The sequence below is a fragment of the Triplophysa rosa genome, linkage group LG19 (assembly GCF_024868665.1).
Source record: "Triplophysa rosa linkage group LG19, Trosa_1v2, whole genome shotgun sequence".
NCBI lineage: Eukaryota > Metazoa > Chordata > Actinopteri > Cypriniformes > Nemacheilidae > Triplophysa > Triplophysa rosa.
Window position 1 is genome coordinate 13,769,326 of NC_079908.1, and position 16,397 is coordinate 13,785,722.

General features: G+C 38.6%; 1 protein-coding gene across 2 annotated transcripts in view; it reads right to left on the reverse strand.

The window, feature by feature from the left end:
• Positions 1–4,822: 4,822 nt before the first annotated feature.
• efna5a (ephrin-A5a) overlaps positions 4,823–16,397 on the reverse strand; it is a 53,300-nt gene continuing 41,725 nt past the window's right edge. Inside the window, exons 1-5 of one of the 2 annotated variants that reach the window (XM_057360187.1) lie at positions 15,311–15,394; positions 14,840–15,132; positions 8,078–8,143; positions 7,851–7,925; positions 4,823–7,749 (exon numbers count right to left, since the gene is read on the reverse strand). In XM_057360187.1, the coding sequence (XP_057216170.1) occupies positions 7,625–7,749; positions 7,851–7,925; positions 8,078–8,143; positions 14,840–15,132; positions 15,311–15,336 (585 nt within the window). In that variant the 5' untranslated portion in view covers positions 15,337–15,394 and the 3' untranslated portion in view covers positions 4,823–7,624. Of the gene's footprint in view, positions 7,750–7,850; positions 7,926–8,077; positions 8,144–14,839; positions 15,133–15,310; positions 15,395–16,397 lie in introns of those variants that run through there. The other variant, XM_057360186.1, reaches the window with a different exon arrangement.

The window sequence follows — 16,397 nt, forward strand, 5'->3', positions numbered from 1 at the left end:
TCTCCAGGAGTTTAGATAATCTGGCACTGCGAGACGGCATATGGAAAAAGTGAAGCTGAGAGACTGTGTGAACAACAGTGTGTTTAAATCAAGACCTCTAAGGAGAGGATGAAATATCTCCTGCGAAATGTTTAGATTCACGGTAATTCTTTACACTGCAGCTCGCTTTCTCTCAAAGTGGTAAAAAGATTTAAGTAAATGACATGCTTTTAAACCTCTCTGTGCGAAAAGCACAGAGCACTTTGTATTTCCAGGCAAACCGATAACTCCCGGGACAGGGCCGCATAGATCTTTTAACAAGTGTGTACCGTGCGGACGGCGAGAGGTCATTTAGGTTTATCCTTTTTGTATTTTATAGCATACCCACGAAACAGTACTTACCAAACGTATTCCTACGGGACGTAATTGGTCTCTCTACATCTGAAAGAAGGAAAATTCAGATTGTTGTAAATCAAGATAGAAATGGAGGAAACATCATGCTCTTTTCCCATAATGATATAAGGTTCATGCCCGAAAACCACATCCTTCACATGCATCTGGCCGCTTGGTCAACGCAAAGCCAGAACCGCACGAGCGACTCCGCACTCATCAGTCCACCCATCTGCACGTAATTACACATGCATACAGTTGGCAGAGAAAAGTTGCTAGCTACTTAAATCATCCCTGAATTGGCAACGGTTATGGCATTGGTTTGAGAAGATGCATGGTCGGGTCATTATGTCAGGCTCGAAATACATGATTAAATTCCATCCTGTCATGACGCCTTACTATTTGGCTGAGCGAAAACAATATGTATAACTCTGACAGTGCTATTTTTTAACAGTCTCTCTCGCTCTCTCTCTTGTGCCATGGTAACCATAATAAAGATCGAGATCGTTCATTAATCAGATGCTTGTACAGGAAAAGTGTGCTCAGTTCAAGGAACGAAACGAAATGAGCGAAATGGCAAAATTGATTCTTCCCTGGTTTCTTTAAAGCAGAAACCTGACTCTATGTTATATTTCTAACGCTGAGCAAGGGCGTTATTAGTGTTATTGTTGCTGTACTACCTGTGGTCATGTGGAAAATATATTCACAAGCTAAATGATGCTGTATGGCACAAAACAATCTACATTCATTTTATAGCTCCATATTCTTAATGCATTTCAACAATGCTCTCGTTTGTATTTGTGTGTCGTTTGTTTTCTATCTCTCCGAGGCAATTTCAGGAGAAACGTCCAAGACAAAGTTGATACTTAAACGAAACGACTGAGAACTTCATTAAATCTCCTGAGTTATGAAAGAGCAACCTCTGAGCGATTAAATTAGCTTCTGGGTAGTTAGACCCGAATAAAACCTCAGTAACATTTAACCAAATTGATTCTTTTGATGCAAACAGCAGTTCCACTTTCCATTAATTTAGCAAACTCAGTGTGCAAAACTTACTAAGGCTACTGAAAGTAACAGAAATCAATCATGTATACTTCAACAGAAGGTTCACAACTGCGGGATGGGATTCTATACAAAGCTTTAGACAGAACATTAACAAACCATATAGTGTTTAAACAGACAAGATAATGTTCCTCCTGCTGCAATTAAAATAATTAAACCACTAAAAGTGTTGGAAACTGTGTTGTAGAGTTTGGAGATCGTTTTTTATTTGGATTCAAGCTAACATACCAGCACATGCATCTGCTCACAGGACCTCCTACAGCAGCTCTCCCCTGAGAACAGCTTCCGAATGAGAGCCTGACATCTTCTTCACCCCAGAACACACACACACACACACACACACGCACGCACGCACGCACACACGCACACACACGCACACACACACACACACACACACAGACGCTTTCCTCCCTGTCCCACATATGACACTGTAATGTTTATCTGGTTTCATTTTGCTCTGTTGTCTCTGCTTACCGCTGTAATTGAGCTGTCCCGATGCTGAACCGGCCCGGTGGGGCCTGCATGTTATCAGACAGGTGCTCTCACGGGTTGTCTCTATCTGTAACAACTCCTAGAAATGCTGGAGATAGACGTGCTGCATTTACCACATCTCAAGCCTACGTATTTTTTTCTGTAAAATATCAGACACTAAGGAAAATTATGGTTAAATTATTATTAATCTGTTTCAGTTTTTTTATACTGCAAAACTTGGATTGTCAAGGCGGGCTGACCACAGTAAAGGCTGTTTCTTCAACCATGTGCACTTCTGGTCCTCTAGAAAGTAAACTTTTAAAAACACTTTCCACACTCTGGATGGTTTATTTAATTTGCGTACCAACATGACAGTCTAATGCTTTTTTAACACGTCATTTTATGATTGATGCGCAATTAAAAAGTGCTTCTTTGTTTTAGATTTCACATGCTATTCATATCAAGCATGCTGTTGACGCTGTTGTCTTTATGATAAACAAGCAGTTACACTCAGTAGTTGTCACTGTTATGTCACTCAACCCGTGAGAGTTTTAATATCAAAATTAGGGTTGTACAACGATTAGTCACAACTAATTGCAAGCAAAATAAAAGTTTTTGTTTACATAAAATATGTGTGTACTGTGTATAAGGATTATGTATATATACGTAAATACATACATGTGCATGTATATTTTTAAGCAATATTTACATGTATATACATTTTTATATTTATATGTAATTTATATTATATTAAAAAATTAATATATACATATATCTTTTTATTATTTCTTATTTTATTATTTCTTCATGCATGTGTGTGTATTTATATTATACACAGGGCACACACATATATTATGTAAACAAAACTTTTATTTTGCTTTCGATTATTCATGAATAATCGTTGTACAGCACTAATTAAAATCACACATTCTTTTTAAAATTATTTCGTTTTTTAGTAGTTTGGATAATCATAACATGCCTCTATGCCTGTGAGCCAACTAAAACATTTTTTACTGCTTTTTAACATAAAATCATCCTACGTACGGTTAAGAACATTCTGTAAAAATAAAAACATTTAGGCCTATCTCTTTTTTATTGAATGAGTAAGGCCATTAAAAAAATTAAAACCATAGTGAAATTAGTTGAAATCAAACTTTGATGCTCCTAATATCATAATTTGAATATGAGACTGTTTTTAGCCAGACAGGTTAACTTACTAATAATTTATATTTTTTATCATAATTCATCAAACTCTCGGTTCTGAGTTCAGAACAATATTTAAAATCTATAATGCTACATAAAATGCATTTTAAGTTCCAAAATTGAATGAAGAAAATGTGTATGCTAGTTTTAATGTGTCATCCTGAGACATAAAAAGTGAAGCAACCCCCTAAAAGCTTGAGAAATGTACAGTCAGTTACTGGGCCTTATTTTTCGCCTGATCCCTGGCCTTGGAAATATCACACCGCCTCAAGCTTTCCCCGTATGAAAGGAGGAATGAATCTTTCAGCTGTAGTGTGGGGCTATTTTTAGTCTGTTGAATAGATCTGCAGATAGACCATATAAAGATGGATACTCTTTCATTTTAGAATTAAGTGAATATTGGCCACAAAAACATTTTTTTATGCTGTATATCAGCACCCTGCACAGAAACCACACTTAAGATTTTATATTTTCATGTGTTCTTGTTTTTTTCAGAGGATAATAAAAGGTTTCAGTTAGGCAAAAGAACTGTAAAACCTTTGCAGTATTTTAACAAGCTTTGAAACATGAACTGACTTTATTTCTAAGAACATCAGTTTGCTGAACAGAGTTCAGAGGTAAATCATTTTTCATTACAGTTTCCTTAGCAACCAAGAACTCATTTGCATATAATTGTTAAAGTTAAAATTGTTTTTGTTATCAAGCAACATAATTCATATAAGAGGCCAATAAGTGGGCATATTGTGCTGTGAAGGTCATGTTTTAGCAGCAGGCTTCGATTCTCTATGCTTTGTTGTCAGACAGTAACGAACATTTTTTTAATAAACCTTTATACTGGTAAATAATTATCACCTCATTTTACTTTTAACACACTGTCAGGTCACTCGGTTTAAATTTAAAGTCTGAATATACTGCTGCTGAGCTGCATCATGTGATATGCACAGTGAGAAATGGATTGGAGTTGTTTATTGTTACCACATTCTGTCTGGCTCGTTTCTAAGATCATTGGACAGAAATAGAACAGGCACAAGATATTTAAAGGCAAATCAGCAAGAACAAAAGATGCCATTCACCATCTTGTCACCAAGGAATGCCCCTCAAGTCTGTTCTTGTTTAAACTGGCCGATGCCCAAGAGCTTGTACTCGCTTATTAATATTCATGGAGTTTATCATTGACCCCGGAGTGCATATAATAACGATGGGCAAATGTTGCCATTTGAGAGAGTTCATCAACCTCCTCTGTCTCACAGAATAATCAGTTAACAGAAACTCCAAACCCTATGCAATTCTGTTTAATAAGGATTTTTCGGACAAAGTGCTGGAATTTGTTGTTTTAACACACTGTTTATTCATAAACTTTAGAATAAATATCATAGCCCGACTATCTGTTAAATAAAAAAATAATAACAATCAACAAATTCTTATATAGACCGTTTCATCGGCGACAACATAAACAAACGTTATGTGGCCCAAACTAAACTTCCGGTAGACGTCCCAAAAAGTAATTAAATAACTGTTGAGTAGTTTTAATTTTATTTAATACAATTAATGTACACTAATATTAATCTAAATTAAATATAAAATACATTGTTATATTACTAGCCACACTAACACAGACTATGCCAGGCGCGTGCGTCCGATGAAACCATCTACAGTATATAATATAAAGAGGTGTCTTTGCGAGAAAGAAACATGACAATAACGTTTACAACAATGACAAATTTATTGAATCATTTGTAATTTATTTGAGCTGCTCCAGCAAGTGTATTTACAAACAATGGCATTTGAAGATATAAAAACGTGTCATATAATGCAAGTCGGTGCTGCACCGTCAGAAACTGTAACTGTACAGCAAAAGTCTAATATTCAGGCAACACAGCCAATGAGCTTAGGGAAATGGTGCTTTAGATACCTTCTTCACAGCTGTATGAAGGAAGCAGCAGGTGTGGTATGAATTATAAAATTATGTCTAACACTGAATAATATCTCAGGGATAAAAAGACGCAACGAGAGAAAATAGGAACACAACTGCCTTGAGGTGAAAAACCCAGGAAAACAAGAACTGAATGATATAGCATTTCATATGCATCCCTTTGACCTCAAATTCTCAAATGGCAAAGGGGAATTTTAGTGCTGAAACGCATGGACAAAAACAGACGCTGCAGCCATTTTTCAAAAATAATGTTTTCTAAAGGAAGTCGACGCAAAGTCCTTTTTTCTTATTGGTGCAACAGCAGAGCTTTTCAGACTTGAAAATGTTTGGCAAATGATTTAACAATGACAGTGTTGATTTAACAAACATTTAGACATTTAACTGTTAATTAGCACCAGGGGTGTAAAAATACTGAGAAATTACACTTGTTTAGTTTTAGCGCTGTCAAGTGCGTATGCATGTAGAAGTTAAAGTATCTAACCAAAAACATGCATGAAGATAAAAATGTTAGCATTTTATTATATTATATTAAAAATGTGTATTTGAGTGTATGATGTTTTTAATTAGAGGCCTATGAAATATGTAGCCTTCTTAATAAAACTCAGTACGTTTTTTCCATACAAATGTAAGCGAAAGAGTTCAACAATAATTCCTTAAAAAGAGACTCAAGTATGAAGTATAATCACTCAAGTACTTTATACCCCCCTGCATTCCATAAAACGTGTATTTGATATTAAGATTATTTCTTTCAAACCAGTTGTTCCTAAACATTATGGTCGTGACTTCCCGAAACACAGCATTCACAGAACCCATGTGCTCGGATACGTGCATGCCTACAGCCACATAATATTAAAATCAAACGCTACAGTAATGTGCTCAGTCCAGGGGAGACACAGATATGACTAGAAAACAACCAATGATTTTAGCGGTGCGTGAAAACCATTCAAGCAAGTGTACAGGGACCGGGGAAAATATTTACCCTGTTTTTGTGTCTCTAAAGGCCATACACTATTGATCCTAGCAGGAGATCTCATCTTTCCCCATGTCTGCCCGAGATCACGGGAGTAATGCTAGCCCGCGGCCGAACCGGACACCGCGCTTCTCCCGTGCCGCAGTCAATTTTTTAATTCCAGAAATAACCCACATGAGGCCTCGCAGTATGTGGTCTGCGTGCCAGGCACTTTGGACAACATCAAAGAGCCTATTAAATCACGTCAGGGCGTCAGATGCCACCGGGGTGGAAGCAGCCGTTCTGTCAGCGTTCTGCTACTTGTTTAAGTCGCTCCCACGTGGGCTTTAAGTTTACGCGGTTTCAAAGAACAAAACAAACGTGCGGCTGAAATGTAATTCGATTAGGAAAAGTCCACGTGGGAATTGCGTCTTTAGAATATGGGAAAATAATTTCATTATTCATGCTTACAAAAAAAGAATCCTTTTTGATACATTATGTGTAAATGAACGATTCGTTTGGCAAAGATATGAGCTCATCTTGCGGACCAAATGACAACGCTAACGCTATTCATTGTATTACTCTGAGGGAAAACCACAGGAAGCATTTACAAAACATTTTTCTCCTTCCTGACTGACAAGATATGGATTGCAAACGTGGTATCGGTCCAAAACAAAAATGTTCCCTGATGTCATTTCAAGGATTGACATAATTCACTAAAATATCAGTCCATAATCGAAAGTTATGCAATGCTGTTATTCATTTAAAGAAAGAGATAAGTTATGTGAAGTTAGGCATTTTGTGTTCCTCTCCTCCTGAATCCGCTAGCACAAGTGTCAAGAGCACTAAGACTGAACAATAAATAAGAAAATGATGATTCACCAAACAAATTAGTATATTCATTCAAACAGTTGATCAGCGAGGCTCCGTACTTGCTAACAAAATGTCAATTTTGGCATCTACACTTAAATCGTGCTGTTTACTTCATCACCGCCGCGCCTGCCTTTCACTCCCACACCTGTACACAATGTACAAAACGAGTGCTTTTCTTTTTTTCATCTACGAGAACTCTCCGAAAATGTGTCACTGTTCACCTGAGCACCTGAGTCCGCGCAGACTCCTCTGGTTTAGATATTAAAAAGCTCCCTTTCATTCGAGGGAGTTTGCCTTGATATCTATTGAAGTTAGCGGTTGAGTCCGTTGTGATGAAGTTTACCCACAATGCAACAGGAGACAGATTCCTCGCACATAATTAGTCCTTTTATTGACAGAAGCTCCTGGTTGCTTCTCTCTTCTGGACGGCAACACTGAAAGCAGTCTTTGTGGCGAGGAAAAAAGTATTTCTTTCACTGCCCCCCGGTTTCAAGGCCCTTACATACAGGGCATTTAGAGGACACGGACCTATTTTTATGTGCCGTATTTTTGTGGGTTTATTGTGTATATAAGAGAGGTTTTTGGTGAGGTGGGGCTTACTGTAAACCGTCCAGTCATATCGCTGTGGGATAAGAAACATTTTTAAGCCTTGTAGTATCTTCCGCTACTACTTTGCTAGCGAGAGACAATCTCAAATGTTTGCTAAAAGTGCTCGTTCACGAGTCCCGTATCATGCTTCAGGTGCGTCACTGCACGTACAGATGCTATAATGTTGAGAGGGAAACCAGAAGAACCAGCGCTGAGGTCAACAAAGGCCCTATAGTCTGAACGCACCCCACGCCGTTCACATCTCCTCGGGACGGCTCGGCAGATTCATGACTCGTCCCATCTGAGAAACGGAGGAGGAAAAGAGGGATTAGTGTGGGATTATACATGTGTGCAAAGGAATCTCTCTGAACATTTGAATAAAAATGCCCCTGACATACGAACCGTTATTATTTTCTATAGAGTTCACATCTCCGTCGTTGATCTTGACGACGCGGTCGTGACTTTTATCGCAGTTGTCTGTGGGAGAAACATAAAACGGGGTGTTGTCAGGGTCATGGCACCATCTTTAACTCATTGCGCTTTTGCAGCGGTGATAAACGATGCAATCGCGCCCCACGTTTTGTAAGAAGCCATTCCAGGATGACTCCCGCGGGGCTTGTAAAACTTACTCGAAGGTCTGACGAAAACTTTCAGCCTCAGGCAGCCCCGTCTTCCGTTTTCACTCACCGTGGACGCTGTGGAAACATTTGAGATGTTCAATATTGGGTTCAATCGATCGGTGCTGTGAATTGTTTAATAAATCTGAGCACGGCTGTAGTCACTTTTGGGGGAAATAATAATTGTATTTTTTTGCCTGGTGGCACTGTAAAAGAAACAAAATTAACACCAAGCAGAATTTTCTACCAATCGTTGGCAATAGCAGGTGTCAATTTTTCACGATCTGCCTTTTAGCCAATCAGGTTGACCTTTGATATATACATTTAATGACATCACAAACGATTTATTGAGATTAACTGAGTGATTTTTCACATTATTCCTATCTAGGATTAGGATGTCCTAATCTCATTTCTCTTAGATACATCAGGGAACAGGTGATACAACCTGCGGAAATAATATTGCAGAAGAAATATTTCACACATTTGTTTTAATACCCTCTGCAAGTATTTTTAGCAAAGAACATGAAGAGTCATCCAAAAAGTGACAAACTTTCCCAAAAAGCGAGAAAACAAACCACATGAGGTCCCCTGAATCACTTGATGTGGACAAATTATCAACTCATTCCAATATATCCTCAAAACTAACTGCACCGTGTGACTTTCTTCTTGCAAAAGGCCTCATTTAGATGCTTCCACCAGCACGGCGACCTCTGAGGAACGCCCAATCAGCATTCATTACGGTTCATACAGATAGATGTGGGCAGCGCTACATTGCATATGCTGTTTTCTTTTGTCATTTTATAAGCCATGTTTCTCAATTTGTCCTTTCTATAAAGAAAAGCTTATTAGCGCTTAAAAAGGAAAGGTGGACAGGCGCGCTCTCTATTGTCCTTTCTTTGTGCGGTTTTGTAATGCAATCTGGTGCTGTCAGGAGTCCATGCAAATGAGATCAGTGGGGTGAGGAAAAGGCTTGCTGTTTTTCTCACAGATCAATCTGGACGTAAAGGTGACTAAATAATGAGCAATGCAATACACTTCAATAAATCCCCGTCTTCAAAGCCTCGGTGTAATGAGTGTGGCTGGAAATGCAATTTCCATATAGGCGATACAACATGTTCTTGATAATTCAATTGGAGAAACCGCTTTCATTGATGTATACGTGCATTTCCACAGCGAATGTTTTCTGGTGGACGAAAGAAAAACAAAAGGGGTCGGGCGTTTTGTTTTGCTGGATGCTTAAAATTTGCATTATCTGACACAATCATAAAGGAAAGACTAATGTTTGCACTATATACGCTTCTATCTATATGGTCACTAGCGGTAGAAAAATGAACTGATCTTGATTTGACTATGTTGTTTATTAGCAATAGATATTTATTAAAGAAGCACCACTAACAGCCGTTCTAAATATTTATTAATGGGAGCAAATTCGTGCTAAACCGTCCTGGCTCGTCTGAATCCACTGGATGTGACCTTTCCACAGGCCTCTTAGACGTTGAGTGGTCACTACATACATCAACACCTGCTACTTAAAGCTGTATTGGCGACTGGTAACATCAACAGCTGCAAATGACAGATCATAGGCAGAAAGCCACACCTGCCACTAAAAGCTCTGTAATCAGCTGTGATGATACACATGACTTCTGTTCACCCTGCAGGTCATATCACCAGTGCATGTGAACTGATGAACTTTACACCAACCCATCCAGGCCTAACTCACACACCATGTTATATGCATTGCTTTTGAATATCAAAATATATATTTATTAACACTTTAAATAATGAACATTTTAATTGAACAAATTATTATTTGCTAACAATGCTGTGCATTATAATGAGTGAATTTGTGAAAAATCGTGTTGATTAGTCATCCCATTATGCATCTGAAAATGCAACCAAGTCTGTGAAATCCAAGCTGAAGTCCCAAAATGAGCATCAAAGTTTGATTTCAACCATTCATTTCACTCTTATTAAAATTTTTGACATGGCCTTACTCAGAAAATATTAAAGGTATCAAGGTTATATTTTTTAAAGAATGCTCTTTACATTATGTAGGATGGTTTTATGTAGAAAACAGCAAATCGCAAAAAATGACTTCATTTGGGTTTTCACAGACAGGGTCACAAACGTTCAAGGCCATCTTGTGTGTGAAGGTGTTAACATGGTGAAAGTCACAAATCTGCACAAATTGAATTAGTCACCTACAAAAGTGCAGAGTCAAAAATGTCTTCTTTAATTTACATCGTAACATTTCTGCTTTCAATTTTTTCAAATTCCAAAAGTCTTTGTTTATGATCAGGTTTAAATTAGGTTTTGCATTTTAAATGTGTTCTCAGACACACTTGTAACACTAAACTGTCATAAAAGTGTCAAGACGACGCTATACCAGATTTTTATGCCTATAAAAAATGCAGGGAGAGTTATATCTCTTTTCATCATTAACCGTCTGGCTCATCCCCGAGCGTGCAGACATTCCCATAATGCACCATGGCCGTTTTTGCCTCGACACACATGATTCCCTGCTGTGTGGGGTCTCCAGCTGCACTTAATCTGCTCACTCTCTCTCTCCCTCATCCCCACACCCTCATGACTGCAGGGAGAGGTTGGGTTAAATCAATGTGCTTATGTGCCGTCTATACTGACATACAGGGGGTTTGAGCCCTTAATCGTGTCCCCGCAAGCATATTTACTTTGATTCGGGTGAAATTGCTTTTGTCTCATTCTCAAGTCTGGTCTAGCTTGGAGCAGGATTTCAGTGTTGATTGGAAACATCAGATCAGAAATCTGCAACTCAATCTCGACATCTACAGTGCATGTCAGTGGATGTATATGAGTGCTGTCATTGACTTTATGCCATAGCTGCAAATGGTCAATCAATTGAGAAACTTTATCAGCTATAAATATTCATTACCGGCCATGAAACTGTATTTTGGATTTAAGTGGTTTTTGTAGGGCTGTCAAACGATTAATCGTGATTAATCGCACCCAGAATAAAAGTTTGTGTTTACATAATATACATGTCTGTGTACTGTGCATATTAATTTTGTATTTATAAATACAAACACATACACAAGAATACATATTTAGGAAATATTTACATGTATTTATTTATATTTACTATAATTGAAATTATATATAAATGTTTATTAATTTTTAGATTTTCCTTAAATATATGCATGTATGTGTATGTGTTAATAACTAAAAAATTATTATGCACAGTACACAGATATATATTATGTAAACACAAACTTTTATTCTGGATGGGATTAATCGCGATTAATCGTTTGACAGCCCTAGTTTTTTGCAATCATGACAATGGGATTATTTTAGTTTCTCATTACAGTTGAGGTCAATTGTTTATAAAAAAAAAATGTAAAGACCAAATGTTCAATATATGATTATTCCACTGGCAATATAAATATTGCACTGGCAAATTTGGCAAAATTCACCTGGAAGGGACAGACTATTATTAGAATGTGAAAAAGTCAACAGCCTCTTGCAAGAAACTGTTTCATTTACACACAAAAGCCAATTTTGGCTCTCATTTGGCACTTGGTGTTTGTTAATATTGGACCCCGAGTAGTGCGACTCCAAAATAGCATTTTTCAACAAGAACGCTCTAATTTCAAAGCTCTCGCCATTTCTTGTACACAAAACAATAATTAAAAGTCTTGGCAGTATTAGGGTGATTTCATTGGCGTCTTGCGTGTCAACTCTGGTTCTCTCGGTCTTTGAAATCCTCCTTCTGTCAGCATGTGGCGTGTAACTTACCTCGTTGGCAGACATTAAGACTAGACTACTACACCAACTTTGCTTATTCAAAGACACCCTACACTATCATGGTCCGAGGCTGCTCATCCATGTTTCCCTTCCCACATGGCTGACATCAGATCCCTGTGTAGTTATCCGCCCGAGCTGCCGACGGCCGGGGGCAATAAACCTCCCAAGACACCACTATTCCAGCTATGGGTTTAGAGATGAGATCTGATGTAACCTAGAAGTTTGATAAATGAGGGAAAGCTGGATTTACGCTCGGTCTCGGAGATAAGACGCGCACCTATCTCCATCCTTGCGCATTCTTGAGCGCTTTGTTACGCACACAATAATTTTGGCGAAGGTAACGACTACGCCACTTATAAGTAAACCGCAAAGTACGGGATTCTTATCGAAGCAACAAATCAGATCTGTGCTTTAAGCCTACAGTTGGAATGTTTTCGGTTTATCTTACAGTATTATGAAGATGAAGGGACTGGTCTTTTGAAGCGGGCTCGTATCAGACAGCCCGGCCTGCCGTCAGCCCCTTTCGCACAGGAGGGAGAGGCCGACTAAAAACCTTCCCTTGAAATTGGATTTCTATCCTCTGAGATTAAGATCAGACTTCCACATTGGCCATATTGGAAAAACATGGTGCCTTGAGCCCTTTAAGATTTCGAGTTCAACTGCAGTCATCAGAGCATGTTCACATTTGACCTGGAGGGCCAGGCCCTCTGATCCCCCACTGATCGCTTCCTGAGCGGGCCGGGCCCCGGTGACTGACAGCACGGAGACCCAGGGTGTCACCCCTCTGCTCTCCTGGAGCGACCCCTCACTCAGAATGATTAGCAACCACACCAGTTAACAAAGACATTCTGTCTTAAATCATAGAGGGGCAGACATCTATTGACTTTCAAATAGAATCAGAGTATACCTTAGTTTCAAAAAAGCTACATATTTCTTTAAACAGGCTATAATTTATAGCAACTTATAGCCAGGGCAAAGAAGTTTTTGACCCCAAAAAGTTCCTCAATATGTATAAAAAATCATATTATAATATTTATTATAATATATGAATTCTTCAAAAAAGTTGTAATCAAGAAATGTTCTTAAGATGTATATACAACAAATTACAAATATATTAAAAAATAACAAAAATACATTCCAAAATATTTTTTTTATATTTTAATAATGTAATATACAATATAATATATTAAAATATAATTGACCTTTATATTATATTTACTGGTATTTAAAAATTGATTTATTCAACCTTACAGTAGAGTTATTATGGTCTTGTTTTTAGTTTTACTGTAGTTTTATTAATATTTTAAATAAGCTTTTGTTTTTAGATTTTTGTTACATTTGTTGCAATTTTCTTCTAAGCTTTTGTCATTTTATTATTGTTTTGTTTATTTTTTTGTCACTATATAAAATTAATTTATTTTTATTTTAGGTTTTCTTTATTATTCCAATTCTAATGTCTTATTTCAGTTTATTTCTGAGGCAACATTTCAATTTTTCGTTCAAGTTTTTCCAATAATTTTAGGCCAATATTTTATTTGACTTCAATAAACAGAAATAAACAGAAACTAACTAACTTTGCTTTATAACCTCCTAAAATGTAAAATATCACAAATATTTTCTGATATGATGAAAGTTCCACAAAGTGGCCATATGGATTGAGCAATCCCTCTACAACCCTGAACGCTGACAGGTTGTTTATTTTACATTCCCTTTACTTGTAATTTCATACAAACAGACAAACTTCCTCTCGGCTTGACAGAATTCATAACAATTGAATCATGAAACTGAGTAGTGAAACAGCACTAGGAGTACTTGTTTTCCATCACACGTCAACTGATGCCCCGAAAGCTACTATGAGGCTTTTACACTTCAGACGAGAACCTCTGTCCTATTATCCACCCCTCAAAGGCCTTCAGGGAAAAAAAGCCATTTTACTATGTTGCAATGTCTCCGATAGACACCCACATCCATGCAAAACATTCTTATCACCTGCTGCGATCTAACCCCTAAACGCTGTTTAGCGTGCATTCCTATCTTTCTTGCTGGCGCTGGGTGTACTTATCTCTTCTTTCTACCACTTCCCCCTCTTCACTGTCCAATTCCTTCCTTTCACATCCCATCAAAAACATGTCCATTGTTTTATGCACCCATGAGATCTGTCAGATCATCAGGTCAGATTCTGCTAAATCAAACGCTCCACATCTCCTGCGTGTGCCTGCATAAATGAACCCATCTCGCCAGCGAGCAGTCCGAGCAGTCGGGGCTGCTCCTGTGCTTTATTTTGTCTTCCCGTTCCCGCCCTGTAGGGATCTGACTCCAGTTGTAAAAACATGGGTTTAGATGCTTGTTTTTAAGAACCCTCTCACGAGCAAACGAAAGCTGAGACTGGGAGCCTGTAACAAAGACTCTTCAGAGGAAGACCACTAAAGTCAAGATGTTTTTCCCTGAGGTTCGTGTTTTCCTTGTAGTCTGTTTGCCAAGACTTCTGAAAAACAAAGTCGTACTTGGCAATGGCTTCCTTTCTTCCGTGCTCGTAATCGGATACTCGTCCTTAAAGTATATCATTAAATTTAGGACTCCAGTTGCATTATCCGCCGCGAGGATGCTAATACAAAATACTTTTCCACGCAACCTTTCCCACATATAAACTGAAAACTGACCTTACAAATCTATTTAACATTTACAGTGTTGAATTGTGGATACATAACACCATATGCGTACAAACATGGCATTGCGTGACAAAATATATCAAAACCAGGTGGCTTTTATTTTAAAGAAAGCATGCAAAAAATACTTCACAAAAACCTTGTTTTAATGATGCTTGTAAATGCAAAAGACGCACTGTTTAAGTGAGATTTTGTGGTTGCCAAATGTTGCTAAAACCTGCTAATCCCAATCAGCCATTTTGTTCGACATCAGACATATTTTTTCTCCCAAAAGTGTACTTTTTTGTATACCAATGTACGTTATATCATGTTAAATTGTGATACTCACAGATATAGTAGTATTCTCTGCCTGGCCGAAATTCAAACCCCAGTGAGAAAGGCGTGAAGAGCTGAAATTTCTCAGAGAACTTCAGGGGCCCGTTGGGCGAATGGGGTCGATTGCACTCCCAGCGCTTGAAACCTTTGGCCGTGTGGTCACAGGAACTATAACCATCGTAGTTGACCATGTAGAGAACGTACCGTTCCGTCCTCTCCTCAGGAACCGTGTCAATGTAGTGAGGACAGTAGACGTCCAAATAATCATTAATGCAAACGTCTATGTGGTAGTCTCCCCTGTAGAACCTGCGATGAAGACGGAAACAAAAGAGGCCGTCGTGAACAAACCACAAGAGAAAGCAGAGCATACAATATGACACATTACCAACGCAGTTATTCTCATTCGTATGTTTTACGAGCCATCGAGACCCTACTTCACAAAAAGACCACTTCTGGAGGAAGCCACTTATTTGAGGGCAATTACCACAAATGTGAAAGCACGTAAATCATCCAATCTCAGTTCGCCGGGGCTCGCCGAGAATCACGGGGGAAATTCATAATCTTGCCGTTGACAACGCTGCTTTAAATACGCCTGAAAGAATGACTTTTCCATGGGCGAGATATGACAGGTTGAAATATGGCACTCCGAGGAATTTTCAGAGGAAAAAAGGCGCATCTCTCGTGCCAAAACAGGCAAGTACTTCAGATTTACATCTTGTTTATTGTAAATTGAGATGACCTCAGGAGGACCAAACCAAACATGGATGTCAACGGAATGTGCCGGATTCATTTTGACGAGGAAGCAATTTAAAAACACAAACTCCCCTAGGCTCCATATAAGGTTGGTTTTTGAACAGTTTAGTGGAGATGGATACACTCGCCAAGCAAACACTACTGACTCAATCTCGTCTTTGTGCACACATTTAAAGACTAACTTCTGCCCATTACACTCCCCCCACCCGAATTTAGCAGTGACCCCAAAATTCGTTCTCAACAAGAAAAAATCTAGGCGAGACGTTGCATTTTGATGTTTTGTTTTGTTCCCATTTCCCGTTGCCTCGCCCTCCTTTTGCGCTTTTTCACACATGCGTCATTTCATTGGCTGTTGATCCTTTCTGTTCTTTGCGACAATCGACCTCCCAGATTTTAAACCAGCTTGATACTGAGGTGGATAAAATCCAAGGATTTTTTTTACAGACTAAAACAGACATTATCAGACACTCACGTTTAACCACGGTAATATAATGTTTGTAGAGCCACACACGAAACATTTTCCGCAAAGACCGTCAGACCGTAAGTCAACGTGACTGCGTAAAGTGAGGTAAGCGAACGTGACTGTGGTCTGGTGACTCGACTTGTAAACCTGAAGGCGGTGGTGCAGTATTCGGTGGGAATTTTTGGGGCGTTGAGTGATTCGGACTGAGTTATGGAGAAGAGCTGGAGCCAATGGACACCCAGCAGGAACCCTGGAGAGAAGTAGATGAGCTTTGGGGCTAATGTGAGGTTAGCGTTGCGATCCTGCTGTGGACAGAAGCACAGCTGGGCACACTGACACAAAGATTTCCACTCAT